At 44.9% G+C, this 27,070-nt stretch overlaps 1 protein-coding gene across 7 annotated transcripts in view; it reads left to right on the top strand.

Annotated features, from left to right (window-relative positions):
* The first annotated feature begins 281 nt into the window (after positions 1-281).
* CLEC16A (C-type lectin domain containing 16A) overlaps positions 282-27,070 on the top strand; it is a 227,540-nt gene continuing 200,751 nt past the window's right edge. For 2 of the 7 annotated variants that reach the window (XM_024571677.4, XM_053929205.2), the window contains exons 1-3: positions 284-542; positions 20,088-20,216; positions 23,280-23,413. In XM_024571677.4, coding sequence (XP_024427445.1) covers positions 463-542; positions 20,088-20,216; positions 23,280-23,413 — 343 coding nt within the window. In that variant the 5' untranslated portion in view covers positions 284-462. Of the gene's footprint in view, positions 543-20,087; positions 20,217-23,279; positions 23,414-23,449; positions 26,223-27,070 lie in introns of those variants that run through there. The other 5 variants (XM_053929204.1, XM_045204616.3, XM_053929203.2 and 2 more) reach the window with 5 other exon arrangements.

Here is a 27,070-nt window from a genome sequence, read left to right on the forward strand (position 1 = left end):
GGTGGCACGTGGTATACACTATGCAATAGCTACTCTTATCATAAGATAATAATTGTTAATACTGCTGTTACTTTTATTCACCCTACTTCCCCGATTTCCTTCTCTGGGTTCCTCGCACAAATTTCCCGTTCCCGCCCATCCAGCGCACTCTCCTCCTCTTGTTCCGCCGCAGGCTCTCAGTTGTGGAAGGCGTGCCTGCCCTTGTAGTTGGTTCGCAGTCCTGTCCATTGGGGCCTCGCCAGTGAACTTCATTTCCCAGCGTTCCTCATGGTGGCGGCCGTAAAGCGCGACGGTCGAACGGCCGGTTCCGGCTGAATGTCAGTGCGGGGCTGTGGGTCGGGGAAGAAGGTGGTTGGCGGTCCCTTCATCACCTCCGCGGCTTGTGCTGTGGTCGCGGGCTCCTGGTCGCTGGGCCGCTGAGGCATGAGACCGTGAGGCGAGGGACCGGCCGGGGCCGCCGACATGTTTGGCCGCTCGCGGAGCTGGGTGGGCGGGGGCCATGGCAAGTCTTCCCGCAACATCCACTCCTTGGACCACCTCAAGTGAGTATGTTGGGGGCCGAGGTGGGAGGCCTTGGGGCTGGATACTGGGATGGGGGTGCATAGACCCGCGACGGGGTCGCTGGGAGGTGTGAGAGCGGAGGTGGGGGGCTGAGAGAGGCGCTGGGGAAAGGCTGTACGGTGGTTAAGAGCTAGGGCTCTGGAGTCAGGGTGCCTGGTTTCGAACCCTGACTCCGTCCCTCCTCGCTGTGTGACCTTGGGCAAGTCGCTTAGCTTCTCGGTGTCTCAGTATCCCATCTATAAAGTAAGGGAGATTTCAGTTTACGAACACAGACTTTGTTCTTGCCGAGGGCAGGTCTTGGCCACCAAGCTTCCCGGGGTGGTGCTTCTTAATCCGGACAGTTTAGAGGTCAGAGGTCTGGATTCTGGAGTCAGACAGATCTGGGTTCGAATCTAGGTGTGAGAAGTTGGACCTTGGTTTTCTCAGTTGGAAAACGGATATTGTGACAGCACCTGCTTCCCAAGATTGGCTTAAGGGTTTGGTAAGAGAATGCACATAAAAATGGAAGTACATAAAGGTACTCAATAAAGGATAGTAACTAAAAGCAAACTATTGGGGGGGGGTGGTGTCTAAGAGGGACTATCAGAAATAGAGCTCTAGGGAGGACAGGTTGCAAAGGGTGCTGGGAGGCAGGAGTGCAGCAGTCAGATGTGCATTCAAGTCCTGATTTCACCACTTAATGGGTGTGTGACCTTGGACAAATTACTTAACCTCTTTGAGCCTCGGGTTCCCCATCTGCAAATGGGTACTGTGAACATTGTGCAAGGATTCAGTAATGTCATGCATGGAAAGAGATCGATCCAGTGTCTTTTACACAGTTGGTGACCAGTAGTGGCAGCTGTGTTTATCAGCCAGGCCAGGCCTTCCCAGACCACACCACCTAAAGTGCTTTCCCAACCCCAGTTCCTTTCCATTTTTCTCTCGATTTCATTCAGTGCATCTCCACTAGCTGCATCTGTCCTATATGGGTTTTTTGTTTGTTTGCTTGTTTACTCATCTGATTGTTTTGCTCATAGTCGTATCTCAGAATCTAGCGCTGTAACCTGGCACACAGTAGGAGCTCAATGGATACCTAAAGAATGAAAAAAAAATGAATGAACTGGGGAGAAATGCAGAGCCTGCAGGCAGAACCTAGGAGTTTTTGGGGTGGTGGTGGTAATGGTGGAAAATAGAGACCTTTGAGGAGGGAATAACTTCGGAGAGGAAAATATAGTGGAGGGAGGGAGTTGGTTGGGGGAGTAGGCAAGCCTTTGGTGGTGAGAAATAGGCTGATTTACAGAGGGAGTTCCCAAGATTACTGATGGGAAGAAAAAAGGATGGAGAGGGGAGAGGGGAACAATAGGAGGAAGACAGGGGCCCATGGAAAGGATTGATGGGAAGGTAGTTAGATGGGGGCTTCTCATTTGGCTGGGGGTGACGGTGCTCTGCCTCTCAGCTTTGTCCTTTCTAGCAGGGACCATGCATTTAATAAATGTTTGTGGGTCGCAGACAGTGGGAGACAGGAGGGCTCATTACATTGTGAGGAATGGTTTTAGAGGGTGGTAGTGAGAGAAGATATGGGGAAGAAAGAGGCGTAGGACAAAAAGTGGGGTATGTAGGGAAGCAGGATTCTTAAATGGGAGGTCAGTTGGACCGGAGAGAGGCTTGAGGATTTCAGGAATGTAGAGTGTGGGTGGATGTGGTTGAGAAGGGGAGGATGGTTGGCATCCTGCCAGCACCCAGTTACCTGCAGTCTCTTGCCTAACTGCCCGACTCTCGGCCTTTTAAATTACTTTAATATTTATTAAATGCATTTTCTGTGCTGTGTGCTTGCTAAGGACTTCCTGTGTGTTATTTCCTTTAGTCCTCACTAGTCTATGACTTATAAGAACTATTGTTGTTTCCATTTTATAGAAGTGGAAACTAAAGTTCAAAGAGGTTAATTAAGTCATTTGCCCCAAGATGACAACAGCTGAAAAGTGTCAAAGCCAGGATTTAACTTTAGTGCTTGCTGTCATTACACTGTATGTTTGAATAAAGCTTCCTTATAAGTCAGTTTGGGAAGACTTTCAACTTGGTTGAGTCTCACTGCCCAGTGGGCCATCTTCATCCTCTTGCCAGCTGGGGAACGGTAAAGGTTCTCAGGTTCCTTGGAAGTATCCCGGGAACTGCCCCTGGACATTGTTTAGGTTGCATGGCCATCGATCAGGTGCTTTTTGGAAACCTGAGCTGCCTGCCCTGGATCAGGCGATCTGCTTAATCCATATCACAGCCTGCCTGAATAACCTGGTGGTTTGCTTACTGGTGTGAGCCTTAGAAGATCCCAAAGTGACTTGGAAAAGAGTGCCGTGAACAGCTAGTACCTACCCCATGATGGTGATGATCTTCATTTGGCTCTGATAGTAAACATCGTGGGTTTGGGATACAGAATAGCTCATTCCCTGGGGGAGTTCACAGGCTGATGGGAGAGACAGCCATGGAGCCAGTGAGTGACTGCAGTGTGAGAAGCACTAGGGTCACTGTAGGCCCAGGGTTCTGTAGGAACCTTCTTGGAAGCTTTCTGGAGGAGGGTACGCCAGAGTGGAGTCTTCAAGGACGATCAGGGGTCACTGTGCGGGGCAGTAGGATGTGGGGCTGGTAGCTGTGGGATACGAGACTGGAGGTAGAATAAGCCTTGGGCTTCATCTGACACATAGGATGACCAGCCATCCCGGTGTGCCTGGAACTGAGGGGTTTCCCAGGACATGGGACTTTCAGTGCTGAAAAGGGGAACATCCTGGGCAACTGGTACAATCTGGTCACCCTACCAGTGACAAGTGACAGTTCCTAAGACACTCTTGCCCTGATGTAGGGCACAGTGTACGTGGAGAGGAGAGATTAAGATACTTAAAAGAATTTAGAATTGATAATTTGGCGAGGGGCATGCAAAGCATCTGGGAACACCCCCTGCCCCCCCCCCCATTTTATGGACTTTTATTTAAGAACAGTTTGAGATTTACAGAAGAATTGATAAGATAGACCAGAGAGCTAGAAACCCTTTTTTGAACCACATTGTTCTTTGCAGCATTTCCAGCTTTCAAACTGAAAAGGGATTTTCCTGGTAGACAGGGTTTTACTTTTGGAAAATTGTGTACCTGTGGTTTTTGTCTACTGAATCAAGTTTGTGATTTAGTTGAGGCAGATTGAAATAGTAAGAGGTTATTTGCTACACATCAGGGGTGGTTTACTGCCCAGACTAGTGGTGAGACTGTGACATTGACTGCCAGATGCCCACCACTAAGGGAAACCTATATTGAAGGAGTCGTGTGCTTGCTACTGAAACATCACCTGTACCAGGAACTGTGTGTGAGGTCACAGCTGATGGAACTTTTCTGTTCTTGTGTTGGGTGGTTGCCTTAATTCTGATCACCTTTTTGTATGGCTCAGGATTCTTAGTTGCAAGTGACAGAAAGCCAGATGGAATTGTTTTAAGCCCCAAATGGAACTGATTAGCTCCTGTTACTGAACAGCCTGTCCTGGCTAAGTCATGGCTGAATCCAGGTATTGAGATGAAGCTATTCCTATCTGCCTCTTTCCAGGTCTTGTCTCTGCTTTCTACTGCAATAGTGTCATTCTCAGCAGGTTCTAGGCTTACGTTGTATTAGCTTAGCGATCCCTGGGAAAAAAAAGAGCTTCTTTTCTTAATATTGCCAGCAGAAGTCTAGAATTGAGTATCGATAGACCAGCCTGGGGTCATGCCCATTCCTGAGCTAGTGACTGTGGCAGGGGACGTGGAGTGCTCTGATTGGTCTTTCCCTGGCGCTGGGGTGGTGTCAGCTCCATCTAAGGTAGTGGACAGAGAATGAGAGAAAGGGAAAATCAGGGGCTATTATCCAAAGACATGGAGAATGTATGCCAGCAGGCAAACACTTATCTACCCTCGGTATATTCCACTTTGCCTAAGGTAACACTGGTACTCTTAGAACGTGGGGTACAATATTGCCAGCTTCATTTTCTTAGAATATCCCACTCAACATATCACGCATAGTGAGTCCAAGGCACCTGCTAGGTCACGTCTAAGTTCTTCAGGCCTTCACAGCGCTCTAGACTCTGTTCCCACCCATCTAGTTTGAGAGCACAGAGGAGGGCCCTACAACCCAGGCTAGGGAGTCAGGAGCATCTTTGGTATTCAGACACCCATTTAAATGGAGACCTAAAGGATGAATGGTTATTACCAGATAGGGGTTGGAGGGTGGGACAGGGCAGGGTTGAAGGGAAGATACTCAGACAGAGGAAACAGCTTTTGAGAAGCTGGAAGGAGAGAGATTCAGGTCCTTCAGGAAGGGGTGGGAGGAGGTGTAGGACCCTAGAGCAGAGCAGTGAGGCAGGAGAAGTCACGGAGGCCAGGCCCTGCTGTGCCTTGTAAATCATGTTAAGGGCCCTGACCAGTGTGTCTCCATTGGTTTGGCATCGTTCCACAGACCAAGAGTTTGTCAGTTTGATTCCTAGTCCAGGTTGAGGGACAGGTCCCCAGTTGGGGGTGTGCTAGAGGCAACACATTGTGGTGTACACATTGGTGTTTCTCTCCCTTTCTTTCTCCCTCCCTTCCCTGCTCTCTAAAAGTAAATTTTTAAAAATCATGTTAAGGAGTTTGGACATTAGGCTGAGAACAGTGGGGAGCCATTGAAGGTTTTTAACTGGAAGACTGCTGTGGTCCCTCCGAAGTTCAGAGAGTGGATTGGAGGAGGGCCAAATGGGAGGCAGCTTCGACTGAGGGGACCACTGCTGTCTTCTGGTTAGTTAGGGTAGCAGCTTGCCTGATCCAGGATATTTCTTATGCCATTTCAACTGACAGTCCGTGCTCACTCACTGTTACATACACCTCATATGCCCACCTGCCTGCACCTTTTTTTCCCCTCCACTTGAGCTCACCTCTTCTTCTTCCCCACCCAAATGCTAGTTCTTCCATAAAATTGCCCTTGTGACTTCAGCCAAGAAGTTTTATTGTCCTCTCTAGCTTCACTTGTTCATGTTCTTGCTGCCGTACTCAATTAACACATTATCGTATACAGTCTTCTTATCTCCAAAGACCTAGACCACTATTCGGTGCTCTGGGCTCTTCAAGCTTTATCCCAACCTTGAGTTAGATCCCCAGGAAGCTGGCCAGGGCTCCTTAGGCATGTCCATTTGCCATCAGAAATATTCTTACTTGGTTATTTATTTGTTTGTCTCCTAATTTGAACATAAGCTTCTTGAGGACAGGGACCTATGTGCCTTATTCACCTGGGAATTGTCAGATGCCGGAACAGGACCTGGCATGTAGTAAGTGATTAACGAGTATTTGTCACAGAATGAACAAAAGAGGCAAGTTCTGGCCAGGCTTTTCTTAACAACGGCTTGCTCTTGCCACTTTGATCACAGCGTCTGTGCTGAATCTGTGACTTTTTCTAGGGCTGAAAACCCTGTCTGCACACTCGCTATGATTGCTGGCTCCTGGCCTCTCAGATGCAGTCTCACTGGCTGGCCCAGTTTGACGTCTTTTGGGGTGATTCATCAGGAGAAACACCGCCTATAATAACCTTTCTCTAATTCTCCAGTCTGATTTCATGCTGTGTGGAGTTTCTCCTTGACCTGCCAGCCAAAAGGCTGGATGCTGTCCAAATGGAAGTTTTCAAACCACAGAGTGGGATGCTCTGGGGAATGTCTGGGAGTCTCTTTGCCTTGGAGCTGAGCAGGCCTGCCACACACAGGCTCTGTACACCCCTCTGCCCACCCAGACGTTATTTTGGGGGGTATGTGCTTTGGGGACTGATTTGGGGGGGCTGTGCTTGTGGATTTCTAGTCCCCCTAGGTCTCTGTCTCACACTCTAGCTTGCAGAAAAGTTTCGGGATCTTCCAATAGGAGCATCCTAAGAGGCATGTTATGATACATGTCATAAAACTTATATGAAACTTGAACTTAGTGTGTCTGTCTCTGAAGTGGACATAATTGTTGTTAACTGTAATAGTTTAACTTGTGAAATAAGTGACTCTCTTGAGAAAGAAGGGTCTGTGGAAAAGGAATTTGTTTACAGTCTCTAGTCCTAGCTGACAAGCCTTTAGTGTGTTGGTTGCACATTGGCAAACAGCTATAGTTTTCTGGCCTCCAGACATTTCAGACTCTTAAGCTCATCTCCCAAGATAGAGTTTTTTAATGTGCAAGGGTCTGATATTGGGATTCTGCATTCTGCACATCTTCGGAGATGTGGTAAGGCTGGTTCTTTTCCAAAGAAGTGGAGTAAGGTCAATTACAAGGACTTACCTTAATATTGAATATGTATTTTCTTGCTTTTTTTGATTTGTTTATCTAGTTGATTTTCTTGTATGCTAGGCAGTCATAATTCACCTAAATGCTTGGTTAATAAAAGTGTTGTTTACTTCATTGTTTGTATTTTCTGTACTCTAATGGTTACAAGCATGGGGTCTGGAGTCAGATTGCCTGGGTTCTGTTTGTGAGGACCCTGGGCAGGTTCCAGCCTCCCGGAGCCTCAGCTCTCCACAGGGTTGATCCACAGGGTTTCTGTGAGGGTTTAGTGAGTGAATACACCTGGGGCACTTGTAACAGGGCCTGGCAATGGGAGGCTGCAACAGTTTTTATTATGATAAAATACACAGACACAGAGTTTGAGAGAGAATGTTATTGTAACAACTGTTATCATTGTAAGAGAAAAACCTTAATTTTCTATTGTTAAATATCCAAGGTAATCATTCTGTCCTTGGAAACTTATCTGAGATAGGGACACAGCTTTGCACACAAAGATGGCAATCATAACGTTTTCATCATGTAAACACGTAGGGATCCTAATGCCTAACAGAAGAGTAACTGCTGTGCTTGTCCTCTTTCGATGTAGATTATGTAGGCGTTATGGATGTTTGCAACACTTGCCAAAAGCAGGAATGCTTTTATTTTAGCCAGATGGGCATGGAAATGGACATACAACATGTACTCTACTACAGAAATATTCACAGCAAAGAGAAGACCAGCAGCTCCCGCAGTGGCCACCTATGGGCAGCTGCATGCTTGGCGGTTGCTATTTCTCTTTTTTTGTTGCTGTTGTTGAAGTTTCCAACCTTTTGAAAATGAGGGTTACATTTCTGATCAGAAAATTATTAAACTATTAATATCCCTGAGGTGATGGGATTAGTTGATCTTCTAAAACTCTGGGATTAGATGCACCATTAAAATATTAAATCTTAACCCATTCAGTTTTCTTTTTTTCTCCAGTATATTTAAGCAAACATACATTGAGGGCCTCTTCTGAAACAGTATCTAAAAGTGTGTGCCAGGGCATTATGGAGGGAAAAATGAGCAAGGTGCACGTATAATCATCATAGAGCTTGAGAGCTTGAAATTTAGTGGGTATTTCTATTTACCAACAACATACACTTAGAAAAGGAATATTTCAAACACTACTGTTTACAATAGCATCAAAAACATCAAATACCTAGGAACGAATCTAATAAAAGATATGCAAGATCCCTACCCAACAAACATCAAAAGAATGCAAATGTTATAATGTTACACTATCGTAAAGATGTCAATTCTTTCTATATTTATAGATTTAGGTCAATCTTAAAGGAAATCTCAGCAGGTATTTTTGTGGAAATTGAGAAGGTGATTTTTAAAATTATATGGAAATGCAAATGGCCAAGAATAGCTAATACCATAATGAAAAAACAGAAGGAAAGAAATTTGGAGGACCTACATTATTACATTGCAAGATTTATTATAAAGCTGCAGTAATTGGAAAGCATGGCATTGGCACAAAAGTAAACAAATAGATCAGCAGAACTAGAGTATCCAGAAAGAGTCCCCCTATTTAGTCACCTTATTAATGGCAAAGGTAACTTGCAGTGGCATTGGAGAAATGAGGACCTTTTCTCAGTGGATGATGATGAGTCAGCTAGGAGTCTAAATGGAGAATGAATTTGGGCCAATACCTAGTGCCTTACACAAAAATCATTTTCAGATGCACTCCAAGTCACAATGTGAAAGACAAAACAGTAACTGTTTTTAAAAAATAAGAAAACAGCATTTCTTCATGACCTTTGGGGTAGGTAAGGATTTCCTAAACTTGATACAATAAACACTATCCAAAGGAAAGGCGTACATTAAAATTAAGAACCTTTGCTCATCAAAAGACAAACTATAAAGTGTGAAAAGACAGTCAACATTCAGAGAATTTGTCATATGTATATTCAATACAAGATTTGTGCTCAGAATATGTAAAGAACTCAATCAAATAAGAGAAAGGTACTCTACTTAACTTAAGAATGGGCAAAAGGCTTGCACAGGTACCTTACAAAAGATATTTAGAGAGGAGTCGGAAGATGGCGGCAACATAGGTGGGAGCAGAATTCACTTCCCCTCAGTGCCAGGGAAATACCTAGCTGATCTGAGGAGCAGAGCGAACAGCCAACAGTACTCCAGCATATACGAAGATTAGAGACCAAAGATAGAGGACACTGAAAGATCTGACGGTAAGAAGAGTGCTCAAGGACAATAAGGTCCCCGGGACCCGGGACCGCGCGGTACAAGGGCTGCAGAGGCGCCAGCCCTGGCGCAGGGGCTGCTGCAGGAGTCCTGAGAGAGGGCCAGGCTGCGCTGTGACCAGCCAGGTGCTTGATTGGACCAGGGGGGCTTGAAAAGGAGGAATTTCTCAAAAAGAAAAAGAAAATAGAGACACTCAGGGGCTAGTTAGAGAACTCTCGGTGGTGGCCGAGGCCCCTGGCGCCCCTCCCCCCTCCGCCCCTGGACTGTGAACGGGGAACGCGGGATAAGCAGCACCGGCGCTCACCTGAGGTCCGGTTGCGCGCGGTAGCGCGCGCGCAGATTAGCGAACGGGGCCCGTACATGAAACCCCGGAGGGGCGCCCACACCTGAAACCTCCGAGATCTTTTGGAGCAGAGACTAGCTGCTCCACCCACAGACCCAAAACCTCGGAACCGAGGACCGCGTGATTCGGTCCCAGGGCGGCCCCGCCCACCCGAGAGTCTCAAGCCCCGGACAGCTGGATCGGGCCCCCAAGCGTAGAGCCTCTGGCTCGGCGGCGGGCTGCGCGCTCACCAAGCGTAGGGCCGGCTGGATGCGCACTTCCCAAGCACAAAGGGGCTGGCGAGAGACGTAACACCAAGGCGGCTGAACCAGCAGTTTGCGGCGCGCCAGCCTCCCTAGCCTGGGCGGCTCGATCGGTCGGCCGGCTGCGCGCTCAGAGCCCAAATAACGTCACAAACCCGAAGCGGCTGGATTCCCCTGCTGCGCGCCCACGCGTCCGGAGCCAAAGCGGCTGGAGCGGCCACTCGAGAGTCCCAAGAACAAAGCTGCTGGATTGGCTGATCAACGGCCTGATTGCCTGCCAGGGACCACACCTACAAAACAGTGAAGAGTGTGACCCAGGAAGGAAGAAAAGTGAAACCAATCCTTCCAACCACCGCCTCCCGTTGCACAGACAGGACAACAGCAGAAATAACCTGAACGGTTTAAAGCCAACAGAAGATTTTTTTTTTTTTTTTCCCCCTTTTTTTTTTTTTTTTTTTTTTTTTTTTTTTCCCTTTTCCTTTCCCCCTGAACTCCTTCTTCCTCTCTCTCTCTTTTTTTTCTTTCATTTCTTCTTCCTCCCATCCTTTACCATTTTTATGTCTTCTTCCTCCCTTCTTTTATCTATTTCTATGTTTTAATTTTTGTTAAAATTCCTTCTTATCTTGCCTCCGATCTTTCTTTAATCCTTCTTCCCTCCTTCCTCCCTTTCCTCCTTTCCTATTTCCTTTTTCCCTCCTTCCCATCTTTGGTTTTTTTTGTTTGTTTGTTTGTTTGTTTGTTTTTTCCTTTTCTTTCTCCCCCCCTTTCTATTTTTCCCACAGGTGCGACAACAAAACCTGGAGTGCTGAAAAGACTAGAGTTAGACCGTGTTAAACACATAAACGTCAGCTCAAGACCAGTGAGCACAGGAGAGTAAGGAGACAGCACCACCGAATCCCATTGGCATTCTACCATAGAAGTTCATATCATAAACCCAGGGATTCAGAACAAAGCAATTTAAGAAGCAGAGGCCAACAAGAAGAGCCTCACAAACAATGGGAAGACAAAGAAACAATTCCCAAATGAAAGGAAAGGAGGAAGTTTCAGAAAGAATACTAACCGAAAAAGAGGCAAGTCAACTATCAGATACTGAGTTCAAAGCAATGGTCATCAGGAAGCTCACTGAGCTCTCTGAGCTCAAAGAGAACTACCAGAAACTACAAGGAAACTACAATGAACTCACTGCAAACTATATCAACATGAAAAAGGAAATAGAAAATATCAACAAGAGCCAAGAGGAAATGAAGAATACAATTTCTGAATTGAAGAACACAGTAGAAGGAATTAAAAGCAGACTTGATGAAGCAGAGGATCGGATCAGCGAGCTGGAGGATAAAGTAGAAAAAAACACACAGAAGGAACAAGAAAAGGAAAAGAGGCTCAGAAAGAATGAAGAGGCAATAAGGGAAATGCAGGACAACATGAAACGTAACAACATCCGTATAATAGGAATACCAGAAGGAGAAGAAGAAGAGCAAGGGATAGAAAACCTGTTTGAAAAAGTAATGATGGAAAATTTCCCTAATCTGAGGAGAGAAAAAGTCACCCAAATCCAGGAATCACAGAGAGTCCCAAACAAGAGGAACCCAAAGAGACCCACTGCAAGACACATCATAATTAAAATGGCAAATTTCCAAGACAAAGAGAGGATCTTAAAGGCAGCAAGGGAGAAAAAGGAAGTAACATACAAGGGAGCCCCAATAAGGTTAGCAACTGACTTCTCAATGGAAACGCTCCAAGCCAGAAGAGAATGGCAAAAAATATTCCAAGTAATGAGAACCAGAGGCCTCCAACCAAGACTACTTTACCCAGCAAGGCTCTCAATCAAGATAGAAGACCAAATAAAGAGCTTCCCAGACAAAAGAAGTCTAAAAGAATACAGCTCCACCAAACCAGCTCTGCAAGAGATGCTAAAGGGACTGCTTTAAGGAAAGGAAGGAAAAGAGAAAGACAGAGGAACACAGGTAGGAAATAATGGCAATGAATAACTACCTATCGATAATAACCTTAAATGTAAATGGATTAAATGCTCCAATCAAAAGACATAGAACAGCTGAATGGATAAGAAAACATGACCCACACATATGCTGCCTACAAGAAACCCATCTCAGGACAAAAGACTCACACAGACTGAAAGTGAAGGGCTGGAAACAAATTTTCCAAGCAAACGGACAGGAAAAAAAAGCAGGGGTAGCAATACTCATATCAGACAAAATAGACTTCCAAAGAAGGGCCATAAAGAGAGACCCAGAAGGTCACTTCATAATACTCAAAGGAAGAATCCACCAAGAAGACATAAACATTATAAATATATATGCACCCAACATAGGAGCACCCAAATACATAAAGAAAATCTTGGAGGATTTCAAGAAAGATATTGACAGCAACACAATTATAGTAGGGGATTTTAACACCCCACTATCAAAAATGGACAGGTCTTCCAAACAAAAGATTAACAAAGATATTGTGTCACTTAACAATACCCTAGAGGAAATGGACTTAACTGATATATACAGAGCTTTTCATCCCAAAGAAGCAAAATACACATTCTTTTCAAGTGTCCATGGATCTTTTTCAAAGATAGACCACATGATAGGACACAAAGCAACCCTCAACAAATTCAAGAAAATTGAAATCATATCAAGCATCTTCTCTGACCACAAGGGTCTGAAACTAGAAACCAACCCCAAGGGTAAAAACCCAAAACACTCAAAATCATGGAGACTGAATAGCATGCTATTAAACAATGAATGGGTCAAGAACGAGATTAGGGAAGAAATCAAAAACTTCCTGGAAACAAATGAAAACGAACTCACAACAACCCAAAACCTATGGGACACAGCTAAGGCAGTCCTGAGAGGGAAGTTCATAGCAATACAGGCCTACCTTAAGAAGTTAGAAACAGTTCACACAAACAACCTAACCCTACGCCTACAAGAACTGGAGGAACAACAACAAAGACAGCCCAGAGCAAGCAGAAGGAAGGAAATAACCAAGATCAGAGCAGAACTAAATGACATAGAGACTAAAAGCACAATTGTAAGGATCAATGAATCCAGAAGCTGGTTCTTTGAAAAGATAAACAAAATCGACAAGCCTTTAAGTAGGCTTATCAAGAAGAAAAGAGAGAGGATCCAAATAAACAGAATTAGAAATGAAAGTGGAGAGATTACAACTGATACCACAGAAATACAAAGGATCGTAAGAAATTACTATGAAGACCTATATGCTAAGAAATTTGAAAACCTAGATGAAATGGACACATTTCTAGAAAAATATAATCTTCCAAAACTGACTGAAGAAGAAGCAGAAAACCTGAACAGACCAATATCAGCAAAGGAAATTGAAGCAGTCATCAAGAAACTCCCATCACACAAAAGCCCTGGACCAGATGGTTTCACAGGAGATTTCTACAAAGCATTTAAGGAAGAACTAACCCCTATCCTTCACAGACTATTCGAAAAAATCCAAACTGATGGAAGACTCCCAAACTCTTTTTATGAAGCCAACATCATCCTAATCCCAAAACCAGATAAAGACACAACAAAGAAAGAAAACTTCAGGCCAATATCGCTGATGAACATAGACGCTAAAATTCTCAACAAAATATTAGCAAACCGCATCCAGCAATATATTAAAAAGATCATCCACCATGACCAAGTGGGATTCATCCCAGGGATGCAAGGATGGTACAATATTCGCAAATCAATAAACATAATACATCACATCAACAACAGCAAAGACAAAAATCACATGATCATATCAATAGATGCGGAAAAAGCATTCGATAAGATACAGCACCCATTTCTGATAAAAACACTCAGCCAAGTGGGAATAAAGGGAGCAGTCCTCAACATAATTAAGGCCATATATGAGAGACCTACAGCCAGCATCACATTCAATGGACAAAAACTTAGAGCTTTCCCACTAAGATCAGGAACAAGACAAGGATGCCCTCTCTCACCACTCCTATTCAACATAGTATTGGAAGTCCTAGCCACAGCAATCAGACAAGAAAAAGCAATAAAAGGCATCCAAATTGGAAAGGAGGAAATGAAACTGTCACTGTTTGCAGACGACATGATAGTGTACATGGAAAACCCTATAGACTCCACTCAAAAACTACTCGACCTAATAAATGAATTTGGCAAAATAGCTGGATACAGAGTCAATACCCAGAAATCAAAGGCATTCCTGTACACCAACAACGAAACTGCAGAAACACAAATCAGGAAAAAAATCCCATTCGATATAGCAACAAGAAAAATAAAGTACCTAGGAATAAACCTAACCAAGGAGGTAAAAGACCTGTACTCAGAAAACTACACAACACTGAAGAAAGAAATTAAGGAAGATACAAACAAATGGAAGCATGTACCATGTTCATGGATTGGAAGAATTAACATCATCAAAATGGCCATACTACCCAAAGCAATTTATAGATTCAATGCAATCCCTATTAGAGTACCCATGACATATTTCACAGATATAGAACAAACATTACAGAAATTCATATGGAACCATAAACGACCTCGAATAGCAGCAGCAATTTTGAGAAAGAAGGACAAAGCAGGAGGTATCACAATACCTGATATCAAACTGTATTACAAGGCAACGGTAATCAAAACAGCCTGGTACTGGCATAAAAACAGGCTCATAGACCAATGGAACAGAATAGAGAGCCCAGAAATAAACTCAAATCTATACGATCAATTAATATTTGACAAAGGAGGCAGGAGCATAAAATGGAGCAAAAACAGTCTCTTCAACAGATGGTGTTGGGAGATCTGGACAGCTACGTGCAAAAAAATGAAACTCGATCACCAACTTACGCCATACACGAAAATAAACTCAAGATGGATAAAAGACTTAAATATAAGCCGTAACACCATAAAAGTCCTTGAAGAAAACATTGGCAGGAAAATCTCAGACATTCCACGCAGCAACATCCTCACAGACACATCCCCTAAAGCAAGGGACATAAAGGAAAGAATAAACAAATGGGACCTCATCAAAATAAAAAGCTTCTGCATGGCTAAAGAAAACAGCACCAAATTACAAAGAGAACCAACAATATGGGAAAGCATATTTGCCAATGATACCTCAGACAAGGGCCTGATCTCCAAAATATATAAAGAACTCACACGACTCCACTCCAGGAAGACAAACAACCCAATTAAAAAATGGGCAAAGGACTTGAACAGACACTTCTCCAAGGAAGACATACAGAAGGCCCAGAGACATATGAAAAGATGCTCAGCATCACTAGCCATCAGAGAGATGCAAATTAAAACCACAATGAGGTATCATCTCACACCAGTCAGAATGGCCAACATAAACAAATCCACAAACAAATGTTGGAGAGGATGCGGAGAAAAGGGAACCCTAGTGCACTGTTGGTGGGAATGCAGACTGGTGAGGCCACTGTGGAAAACAATATGGAATTTCCTCAGAAAACTAAAAATGGAACTGCCCTTTGACCCAGCAATTCCGCTGCTGGGATTATACCCTAAGAACACTGAAACACCAATCCAAAAGAATCTGTGCACCCCAATGTTCATAGCAGCACAATTTACAATAGCCAAATACTGGAAGCAACCGAAGTGCCCATCAGCAAACGAGTGGATCCAAAAACTATGGTATATTTACACAATGGAATTCTACGCAGCAGAGAGAAAGAAGGAGCTTATACCCTTTGCAACAGCATGGATGAAACTGGAGAGCATTATGCTAAGTGAAATAAGCCAGGAAGTGAGGGACAAATACCATATGATCTCACCTTTAACTGGAACATAAGCAATAGAAGGAAAAAGCAAACAAAATATAACCAGAGACATTGAAGTTAAGAACAATGTAACAATAGCAAGGGCGGGGGTGGGGGGTGGGGGCGGGGACAGTAGGTAGAGGGGATTACAGGAACTACTATAAAGGACACATGAACAAATCCAAGGGGGAGGGTGGAGAGGGGGGAGGGAAGTGGGTTCACCTGGGGTGGGGTGAAGGGATGGGGGAAAAGGCATACAACTGTAATTAAATAACAATAAATAAATTAAAAAAAAAAAAAAAAGATATTTAGATAGCTGTAAATATGTGAAAAGGAATTCAACTTCAATTATTAATTAGTTGCACCTGGTGCAACATCACTGTGTGCCCAGCAGAATGGCTCCCTGAAACAGACAAAGAACAGCAGGTGTCAGAGGGGGTGTGGAACAGCTGGAACACCCTCTCAAACTGTGCCTCCTGGCCATTTTGCTGAGGCCAAGCTCCTAAATGTCCCTCAGTTGCTGTCCTGGCCTCTGCAGTGGTGGTCACAATTTCACGTCCCCAGGTTACTGCGAGTCTGAGAGTCACATGAAGCCCTTCACATAGAATCAGGCATGTTGGCCATGCACCACATGTGGGAGCTTGTAGAATCTTCCTTTCAGGACTTACTGCTCTGCTCTTTTGTCTGGGTTTGTCTGTAAGGGTCTCCTTGTAGTTACTAGAATTTTTTTACGAAAATATATTTACTCATAGAGAGAGGGAAAGGGAGGGAGACAGGGAGAGAAACATCGATGTGCAAGAGACACATGGATCGGTGGTCTCTCACATGCCCCTAACCACCAGGGATCTGGCCCACAACTCAGGCATGTGGCCTGACTGCGAATTGAGCTGGCGACCCTTTGGTTCACAGGCTGGCGCTCAATCAACTGAGCCACACCAGCCAGGGCTAGAATTTTTTTCAGAGATTATTTAACAAAGGCAATGATGATAACAACAATAATAGTATCATCCGTAGTAACTGCCAGTTTATATCTGTCTTTTTACTTGTTTCTTCCTCCTACCAGCACCATAATAGGTAGGTACTAAAGCATTGAGGTGCCATTGCTGCCCCCATTTTACAGCTGATAGAACTGAGGTTCACAGAGATTAATGACTTGCTCAAGATCACCGAGCTAAGTCCAGACTTTTCACTTCCTGCTCTGGTTTCTTTGGACCACTCCATAACTTCTCCCATGAAGTCCTCTTTTCATGACTGTTTGGATGCAGCCTGAGCTCTCCTTCCTAAGGTCTGGAATATTACACATATAATTTAGTAATAATATTAACTATGGCCCCCATCACAATGACCACAACATAATAATAATAGTAGTAGCAGCTAGCCCTGCATCTGTTGAATGCATCTGTGTGCCAGATGCCATGCTTGGCTCTTTCTATGTGTTACCACGTCAAATCCCTGAACAGCCTAGTGAGGAGGCCTTGACTGTTACTGGCCCTTTATAGAGGCTGAGCTCCAGAGAGTGAAGTGCCTTGTTCAAGGCCACAGTTAGGAAGTGGCAGGGCCAGGGGTCAAGCCCAAGTTTGTCTGTTGGACTTCAAAAGCCTGATCTCTTCACTACATCTCTGTGCTGCCACTTGCTGTATTTGGCTTTTGGACCCTTGACTGTGTTCAGTCTTTGTATGCGGAGATATACCATGTTCCTCAAGGCGGTTCCATACCATCCATCCATTCAGCATTTTTGAGCACCTACTATGCCCAATACATTTTGGAGTTACCAAGGTCAATAAGATGATGTTCCTGATCTTGAGGAACTCAGGTCTAGTAAGGGATGCAGATCAATGCAAATGAGGAGGTCTCTGCAGCAGCAAACACATGGGCTCAGAGGTGCCAGGGAGGAGGGAATAATCAGATCCCCCCGGGCAGGAGGGCAGGGAGGTTCTTTAAAGAAGGCTTTACCAAGAGGTGCTGCAGGTGGGTTTTGAAATAGGAATAAGAGTTTGCTGATTAATTAGGACAGCAGGTGCATTCCAGGCAGAAATCATGGTGAATGGAAGTCAGGGCTAGTTCTAAAGATGTTAAATTCTCCTGTCCCTAATGGATATCGTTCTGTACAAGAAAGGAAACACCAGAGTGGGGAGAATCTGCCTTTTCCCTGGCACCAACAGTGCCTATCACAGCAAGGGTGGGCATGCTGCGGACTGCATGGAGAGTGTCACTGATGGCCATGGTGTGAGTGACACAGTGGCTCTGAAACTTCAGTGTAAGCTCATTCAAAATGCAGATGTGGGGTCCTGTGCCCAGGAGTCTGTGGGTTGCTTGGAAAGAAATGGGCATGCCTCAGCACTTGATAGTGCTGAGGTGTAACCTGTATTGTGGACAGGAAAGGAAGCCACTGTCAGACAGAGTGTGGAGAAACGGAATGGTTTCCTACAGGCAAAGGCGACAGGGTGAGTTTTATCTCCCTGTTTGTTTAATCTGTACACAGAACATATCCTATGAAAAACGGGGCTAGACTCAGGAAGGAGGAATGGAAATTGGTGGAAGAAATAACACCTTCAGATATGCAGACGATACCACCTTACAGCAGAAAGTAGCAATGGTTTGAAAAGACTTCTGGTGAAGGTGAGAAGAAAGCAGGATTGCATGTGAACATCAAGAAGACAAAGATCATGATGGCAGGAGAAGGGCACAACTTAACATGGTGAAGATGCTGAAATTGTTAGAGATTCTGTTAGAGTTCAATCGTCAAGTGGGGACTGCAGCCAAAAAGAACTCAAGAGAAAGCTGGGATTCAGAAGAGCAGCAGTGGAAGAATTGGGGAAGGGCACCACAGATATATGTGATTAGAGACCGAGGCTAAGATCCCCCACACCCTGTGTATAGACGTGAAAGATGGACAGTGAAGAAGGCTGATAGGAAAATGATTGATTTGAAATACAGTGTTGGAGGAGAGCTGTAGATACCCTGGCCCACCAGAAAGGTGAACAGGTGGGTCTTAGGACAAATTAAGCCTGAAACATTGCTGGAGGTAAAAATGACAAAAGTGAAGCTGTCCTGCTGTAAGGATATTATGAGAAGGCAGGGCTCTTTGGAAAAAGACAATAATGCTTAGAAAAATAGGGGGCAGCAGGAAAAGATAAAGACACATATGAGATGGACCGACTCCATAAAAGAAGCCGTAGGTATGAATCTACAGGAGCCGAGCAGGGCTGTTGAGGACGGGACATTGTGTACGTCATTCATTCACAGGCTCACATTGGGTTACATGTCAACATCATATAACACACCTGCAGTCAGTTCTGTGGATCTAGGGTGGGGAGCTAGAATCTGGTGATTCTGATGCAGGTAGCCTGTGAACCACAATTTGAAAAACGGCTCTTCAGGCCTCTTGGGGAGGATGAGTCAAGGTGACATGAAAACAGACTCATCCCAGGTGAACCAGTGCTATGGACTTATCGTCGAGGGAAGCTGGCATCCGCTCCCACATGAAGCCCTGTCTATAAATTTGGGCACAGGTGTTGGAGATTTCTGCTTTGGGAGGGCTGTTCTGGTTATTGCATGGCAAAGTTAAATCAAAACCTAGCCCCCTTAGTAGCAGATTGCTCCTTATTATTCCATCTGAAAGATTCTACCTCTTATAGCTTACACATTTTTAGAGCTTTTCAATGGGACAATCCTATATAATCTTTCCCTGTCTTTCTGTCACCAGACCCAACCCCCAATTGAAGGGGGCCATAAAAGAAGTCAAGAGGTGACTCTTGGTATCCCCTTTGCTTTCCCAAGTCTGAGGCTGTCATGACAGCTCAAGTTACCTCAGTCTGTGAGTCCTAGCGATGCCATCTCTTAAAAACTGGTCCAGGTGGCAATCCCAGGGCATCCAGCCAGGTAGCTGGGCCCAACAATGCTCAGGACTGGCCTCAGTGATTCAGTCACTGTCACCACCAGCAGAGGGCCTCGAAGACCAACCTGGGTCTTCCTGTCTCTGCCCCAGCAGCTGGCATAGGTCTGCAGCAGCGTAGGCCTTCCAGGACCATTTGGGGGTGAAATCCAGTGCCATAGTCTCAAGCCCACTTGACTTTGTGAATTCAATAATCTGCACTCAGAAAATAGGATCAGTGCCCTGCAAGTAACTCACTTCCCGTGAGCCTTCGGTTCTGATGAGCGAACTGCACTTTGTGGGGAATTATGGACTGTCCAAGGGTAATCTTGTGATTGAGGTGCTGGCTTTGGGACCCACCCTCCCTAAACTGTGACTCCACCTCATGCAGGTCTCATGTTAGGCATTCAGACCTGAGCCATGTGTCTCTTCTTGCTCCACTAGCATCACACACAGCTGGGGAGTGTGTGAAAAAGCCCAATGCCTGGGCCTCCCTCAGTCCCTCAAATCTGAATCTCCAGGTGGGCTCCCATATTCCCACTTTACCCAGTTCTGAAGGTGATTCTCTTACATACTCAGGTTTGAGGATGGCTGTCTTCAAGGGCTTGACCATTCTCTTGCCTCAGTTTGGGTTGGTGTGTCCCTGCTTGTCTGCCATTTTTCTTGAATGGCAAGTTCCATCTCATCTGAATGGAAATTGTACTAACTGGATCCGAAAAAGCACAGCCATATTGTCCCCCAAATGTAGCTAATGATCATTAGCCTGGCTTTCATTTCAGTTGGTAACCTTTGCGTTCTTTCCTTCCTCTCAGGTATCTGTACCATGTTTTGACCAAAAACACCACAGTCACAGAACAGAACCGGAATCTGCTGGTGGAGACCATCCGTTCCATCACCGAGATCCTGATTTGGGGAGATCAGAATGATAGCTCTGTGTTTGAGTAAGGACTTAATTTTACTTCTTCCTTTGAATATTTTTCTCAGTGCACATCATGTGTCATTCCTGATGATGTCAGAATATGAGGCCACCTTGGTCTTGTACAGATATGTATACTGTTTACCTATACAATGGGGAAATGATGGAAATGAGTCTCTCTAGAGAATCTGAAATATGGATATTTTTTCTAGTTGTGTCTGATTATCACCACCAAGGAAGGAGACACTGTCCTGGGTAGTTAGACTCTGAGTGAGCTGGGGGAGACACTAGGGGCAAACATTTGTTGTTTACTGATGGGCCAGGCAGAGCGCTAAACCCAGGGACCCCAGGGTAGAGGCCTGGTTGTCCCCATTTACGTGTGTGGTCACACAGCTGGTACATATTGAAGCAGCATCTCATACCAGAGCCCATGGCGGGGGGCGGGGGGGTTATCCTTATGCTCATACTTTCTCGATGAGCAACCTTAGGCCAGCCTCAGTTTCCTCCTCTTTAAAGAAGAGGAACTTCCCTGCCTGGTGCCTGGTATAGAGTAGGCACTAAGAAATGTTAGCAGTTCATTAAAAAAAAAAAAGTAAAGAGTGTCTCCATTGGACAGTCGAAAAGCAAAGGCTGTAAACCATGACCTACTTCCTCAATAGACCTATCTCAGCATCTGAGTACAGAAGAATTTGGATTATGACAACCACCAGGCAGATTTTATTTTTATATAAAATGATCTCAATTAGAAGTATTGAGGCCACTTTTAAGACCATTCAAAAAAAAATAAAGGCACCCTATTTCTAACATGGCTTCTTATTAGATATCCTGATTTTCTGAATAGCTCTGTGTTTCATCACTGAGCTGACCTAAGATAAAAGCTGCTGGTGGGAAATGCAAACCTGTGACACTGGCCATGGTCCCCACGGGGAAACATGAGTAATAAAGTGAGGCGTTGCTTATAAACGGGACCTGCTTCCGTTAAGGCTCCCTGGGGAGTTGGTTGGTTGGTTGGTTGGTTGGTTGGTCTGTCGGTCTGTCTCTGTTTTTGGAAATGAGAGAGACCCTTGGGTTAAAGCTGAGAAATCATGTCCCCTTTTACTAGAATCGACTTCCTTAGTCCATCTGTCACTTAGAAAAACTCCTGAGCTCTTAGAGGCCCAGCGATTCTTAAATGGCGGCCTAACAGAGCCCCCAAAAGAATTTGTTTTTAATACATTTTTTTTTATTTTGGAGTAATTTTAGATTTACAGAAAAGTTGTAAAGTTGTAAAGGTAGTACAGAAAGTTTCCATATACCATTCCCGTTGTTTCCCCATTGTTAACATCTTAGATTACTGGGCCACATGTCTCAAATTCGAGTAGCTGACATTGGTACCTAACTATTAAGTAAACTCCAGACTTGATTTGGATTTTGCCACATTTTCCATTAATAACCTCTTTTTGCCCTGGGATCCCAGTCCAGACTTCCACAGTGAATTTAGTTGTCATATTTCCCCACTTTTCTCTAGTCTGTGACAGTTTCTTAGTCTTCTCTTGTTTTGGTGACTGTAACAGTTTTGAGGAGTACCTGTCCTGCCAGGGAGCGTGGGAACTAAGCTCGGCCTTCTGGAAGGGGGTCGTATTGTATCTACACATGCTATTTGAAATTCTTCTGCATGGAAAATTTGTTTCTTCTTCCCTTTTTTAAAAAATTTATTCCATCATTTATTTATGTCAACATGAACTCATGGATATTTATTTTATACTTTGGATTATAACCCAGTACTGTTATTTATTTTGTTACTGACTTTGTTGTTGCTTTGGGCATTGGACGCGCTTTCAGGTTGGTTCCTGTGTCATTTGACACGCCCCCATTGTTTTGTTTCTGAGCATTTCTTCCTTTTTGGTACTATAACATGCTCCAGGTTCATCTTCTGTTTTTGCTGCCCCAGCCCCAGAATTAGTCATTTTTCCAAGGGACCCACCACACTCCTCCAGGGCGTTTTTAAAAATCCAGGCTCTTGGAGTTAACGATAGACCTAGGGTATCAATCTGTGAGCAAAATCTAGGTCCAGGCATTTTAACAAGTTGCCAAGCTGGTCGTCATTCTGCTGCAGTGGGCTTGTTGGGGGATCCTTGGTAGACAAGGTAGACAATAGATCAAATGATAGGACTATTCTGGGGGTTAACGTGAATGGCTACCAGAGTCAAGGTTGGAAAAGATTTTAGGAATCTTTTTTAGGTAATTTATTCATACATTTACTCTTTCATGGATTCGAGCAGAAGGTATGCAGCCCACAATCCTGCTTCTGTGAAACTGACAATTGAGGGGAAAGAGTCACCAAAGCTAAGTCGACCAGCAGATACATGTTTCTGCCATGATTTGTTTGGAGTCTTCCAAATGAGAGATCACCTGCTCTTAGCTAGAATTCAGAGACCACATAACTAGAAACATCGCTTTCTTCCTTTAAAGAAAGACATTAGCGGGTCTGTCTTCCCCAAACGTCAGTGCTCCAGGCTGCATGCAGACAAATGTCCTGTCCAGAACAAGAAAGGCGAACACAGGCTTGGAGACTGCCTAGGGTCCTACCACAATGTTAGCATCTTCTACTTCCTTCCCGTTCTTTTTCTGCAGATATGGAAACTGCAAACTTGACGAGTTGGAAACCAAAACTCTTAATATCAGCATCATTTTGCTCCTTTGTAGGGAACTCCCATTGTTAACACTCAGAGACAGGGAGCACAAAGAGGCTTTGTAAGGAAAATGAAGGATATAAAATATTTGATGAAAAATACTGCTTACCAGTTTTATAAGCATGGATAGATTACTGTGTAACCATTTAGTAGATAGAGATCTTTCCCCTCCTGCCAGAAATCTAGCACTGTTCTAACGTTCTGGGAAGAGAGCTTGGAAGGTTGTATTTGCCCATCCAGCATCGTGGGAGCTGGGTAGCATGGAAGCTGAGGCTGTGCTGGTGGCATGATCTGGCCTCTCTGCAAATGCCTTTGGGGGATGGGGGGACACATGTGTACTATGCATGGAGCTAGAGAATGATTTGGATGTCCAAATGTGGAACGAAACCACTGATGCTTTCCCATTCTCTCCCCAGCTTCTTCCTGGAGAAGAACATGTTTGTTTTCTTCTTGAACATCCTGCGGCAGAAATCTGGCCGCTATGTGTGTGTTCAGCTGTTGCAGACCTTGAACATCCTCTTTGAGAATATCAGTCACGAGACCTCGCTTTGTAAGGACAATCCTTGACACCTGCCTCTGCACTGCTGAGCGTTGGCAGCGTGTAGTTTGACGTGATTTTTGTGTTGTTTTTCAAATGTCTGTGCTTACTGTGTATCTTACTGTGCTCGGGCTGCCATGACAAAGCGCCCCATACTGGCTTAGACAACAGAAATTATTTTCTAGAGGCTGGAAATCCAAGATTTGCCTTCAGGGTTGGTTTCTGGTGAGGCCTCTCTTCCTGGACCACAGGTGGCTGCCTTCTCCCTATGCCCTCATGTGGTCTCTCCTACGTGTGCGCAGAGTTATGGTGTCTCTTCCTTTTCTTCTAAGGACACCAGTCTTCCTGGATTAGGGCTCTATCCTATGATCTCATGTAGCCTTAATTACCTCCTTAAGGCCCTGTGTCCAAATACAGCCACATTGGGGGACAGGGATTCCACATAGAGATTTTGGGAGCACACAATTCAGTCTATGATTTCATGTTTATCCCTGCATGGTGGTGCTATGAAGGGCTAAGGGAGGGTTCCCACTGCTGAGTGATTCTGGGGCGTTTGCATTTCTTGTTTATAATTTATTACTCGAGAGTTGGAATCAATCAGCCAATAAAACAAGCATTGGAAGCAGCGGGTGGGGCAGAGTTGGGGGAGAACTCAGCCACAGAGCATTTAAGGTATGGGCTTTGCACCTGCCCGCCTGGCACGTGTATGACGCGGAGCTTATTCCCTGCCCTCACTAAGCCTCCAAGAGCCAGGTGCTGTCACTGCCCTCATTTAACACCCAGACAGTTCGAGTCACTGGCCCAAGGTGGCAGCTCTTGCAAGGCCAAAATTGAGAAGGGGATCACCCCAGGTGAGTTAGCTCAGTGTTCCTTAACTGGGGTTGATTGTGCCCCTGGCAGACATTTGTCAATGTCCAGAGACGTTGTTGGTTCTGGTGATGATGGTGGTGAGGGGATGGGGCTGCTACTGGCATCTCATGGGTGGAGACCAGGGATGCTGCTAAACATCCTGCAATGCTCTGGACAGCTCCCACAACAATTATATGGTTCAAAATATCAACAGTGTTGAGGGTGAGAAACCTTGATTTAGTTCCTAATTCTTGATGCTTCACCGTTAATTAGCTTTATTATTCCAAGATGACCATACCAAGCCTCAAGCCCTACCCACAGAAATTAGGAAAGAGAAGACAAATGACTGAATGTCTGTGTCAGAGGTAGGCTCTAGGTCCCCAAGATAGGTTAGAAAGGAGGTTCTGGTGGGTGGGAGGAGGTAGAGATGTCATTGACATTCCTTTGGGGAAGAAGAGGTAAGAAAGCAGTTGAATTGTGGCTCTCAGAAGTGGCCACTAGATGGTGCTGCTGCTCCTGCCAGACTCCTTACACTGATTCAGGAAAGTGAGTTGACTCACTCTCCTTAAGTGGTTTCTCCCCCATTATCGGCGTTTGTTACACTGGATATGAATTATGTGTGGCTTTTGAAAACTCCAAGAGAGGAAGACTCAGCTCAGTGGCGCTCAGACTCCAACTGTACCTCAGGCTGGTTCTGCCACATATTCTCTGCATGTGCTCTGGGCAGTGAACTCTCTGAGCCGCAGTGGAGATAATGCTGGTACCTGGGGAATGGAGTAGTTTGAGGATTAAGTATGACAGTGTGTTTGCAGAGCATAGTATGAGGTCTGGCAGATAGATGGAAGTGTCTAGAAGAGTTAATTTATCATTAAATTTAGCATTCCCTCAAATGTCTATTTTATGGTAATGCTTTCTAAGCACAGGCTACTGGACTAATAATGGGAATGGGACAATTAAAATTCTGGGGTTTCTGAATCAGATGGATTTTCTTATATGTCTAAAAAGGGTGCCCTTCTATGAGAAACCCAAGCAGATGCCACCAGCTTTATGGGGAATTCACCAGAATACTTTTGTAAGTCCTGCCAAAGTGGCAGAAATCACTTCCTTTTTATAGAAGTTGGACTAATGGTAGCAAGAGGATAGATGACTTTTGCTCTTATTTTTATTTTCTGATTATAGAAAGAAAATGTCCTCATTATAAAGCAACAACAGCAAAGAAAATCAAACATAAGAATAGAAAGCAAAAGTTCTGGAGAATCTCAGCCCAGTAGTTCAGCATGCTCATGCTATTTTGCTGTTTGCTTTATTTTTGCCCAACCTATCAGTGTATCTTAGACCTTCTGACTGTCCGTTCATGCATCCTTGCCTCGTTTGGTGCAAGACCTGCATTTTGCTGGGCCCTCACATATTTAACTTGACCATGGGCATTTAGGTGGTTTCCAGATTTTCACTATTACAAGCAGCCATTTCACAAGTGCACCTGTTGCCTTTTGGGTTTGGTGACCTAAGTGACAGGAGGCCTGAGAGACTGAGATTACGTATAGACTCCTGGGTTTATTATAAAAGGATGCCACAGAAAGTCGGCCACATAGTGAGGGGGTAGGAGAAAAATCCCAGCCAAATAATAGAGGCACCTCTGCTGCCCCCATGGTGGCCCCCACCACCCACGGAATCATCTCGTGGAGGCCCTGGAAAAGTCCCCGCTGGGCAATGATTGGAGCATGTGGCTTTTCCAGCTCAAGAATACAGCCCAGAGGCTCATGACCGAACATCTGAAGCTGGCAGCATTGGTGTCTGTGCCTGTGGTGGCCCGGAAGTCACTAACCAGTCCCAACGAGGCTCAACATGACATTTCAGTAGCCCCTTCTCCTGCCAGCTCATTCATCCTCATCCATAGCCAGAAAGACAATGAAAAAGGAGTGCTCTAGGTGGCAGTATCGCCTGGGCTGCTGGTTACAGGTTAAGATTCTAGGTAGGTAGATTGTGGGCTGTTCAAAGCTTGGAATACTATGTAGCACAAGGGGGAAAGGAATGAACTCCTACCACTACGTGCAGCAGCATGGGTAATTCTCAGATGTGACGAGGGAAAGAGGCCAGGCAGGGAGGGTGCACACTGGGACTCCGTGCATGTGAAGTTTAGGGACAGGCAGCACCAGTTTGTGGTGATGGGAGTCAGACTAGGGGTTGTCTTTGGAGAGTGGGTAATAACTGGGTAGGGGCATGAGGAGCTTTCTGGGGAGCTGGGAATGTGCTGTGTCTGATTTGGGTGGTGCTTATTGTGTCCATATTTGCAAAAATTCATCAAGCTGGACACCTAAGGTTTGTGAGGTGTATATATGTATCAGTACATAGGTACATGTTCTCACCATTCGTACATATGTACATTTCCACATATATCAAGCTGCACACCCAAGATCTGTGGAATGTATTACCTCATTTTTAAACAGTAAGGCTCCAATATCTCCCTCGGTAACTGTTCTGACCAGGAGATTGTGAAAACTGTTCTAAGACTACAGACTTCACGGCCTGTCTGGAAAGCCAGAATGCCCAGCGTGCTTTTCTGAATGCAGCGGCTTTTCTAGAGAGCTGGCTTCTGAGGGGGAACCAGCTGTGGCCCATGCCATAGCCTCTCATGGCCCTGGGCTGCCAGGTGGCCCTTGGCATTGTGTTTGGTGATTCCAAATTGTCTTTTCAGTAATACTTTGGCCTAAATTAGGTACCTCTTTGGCGCCAAATAACTTACTGGCTTATTTTCCATTCACTCAAGAGCATCCGTGTTCAGTCCTGGGAATATGGTGGTGGAAATTATGAATTTCCAAG

The sequence above is a fragment of the Desmodus rotundus genome, chromosome 1 (assembly GCF_022682495.2).
Source record: "Desmodus rotundus isolate HL8 chromosome 1, HLdesRot8A.1, whole genome shotgun sequence".
Taxonomy (NCBI): domain Eukaryota; kingdom Metazoa; phylum Chordata; class Mammalia; order Chiroptera; family Phyllostomidae; genus Desmodus; species Desmodus rotundus.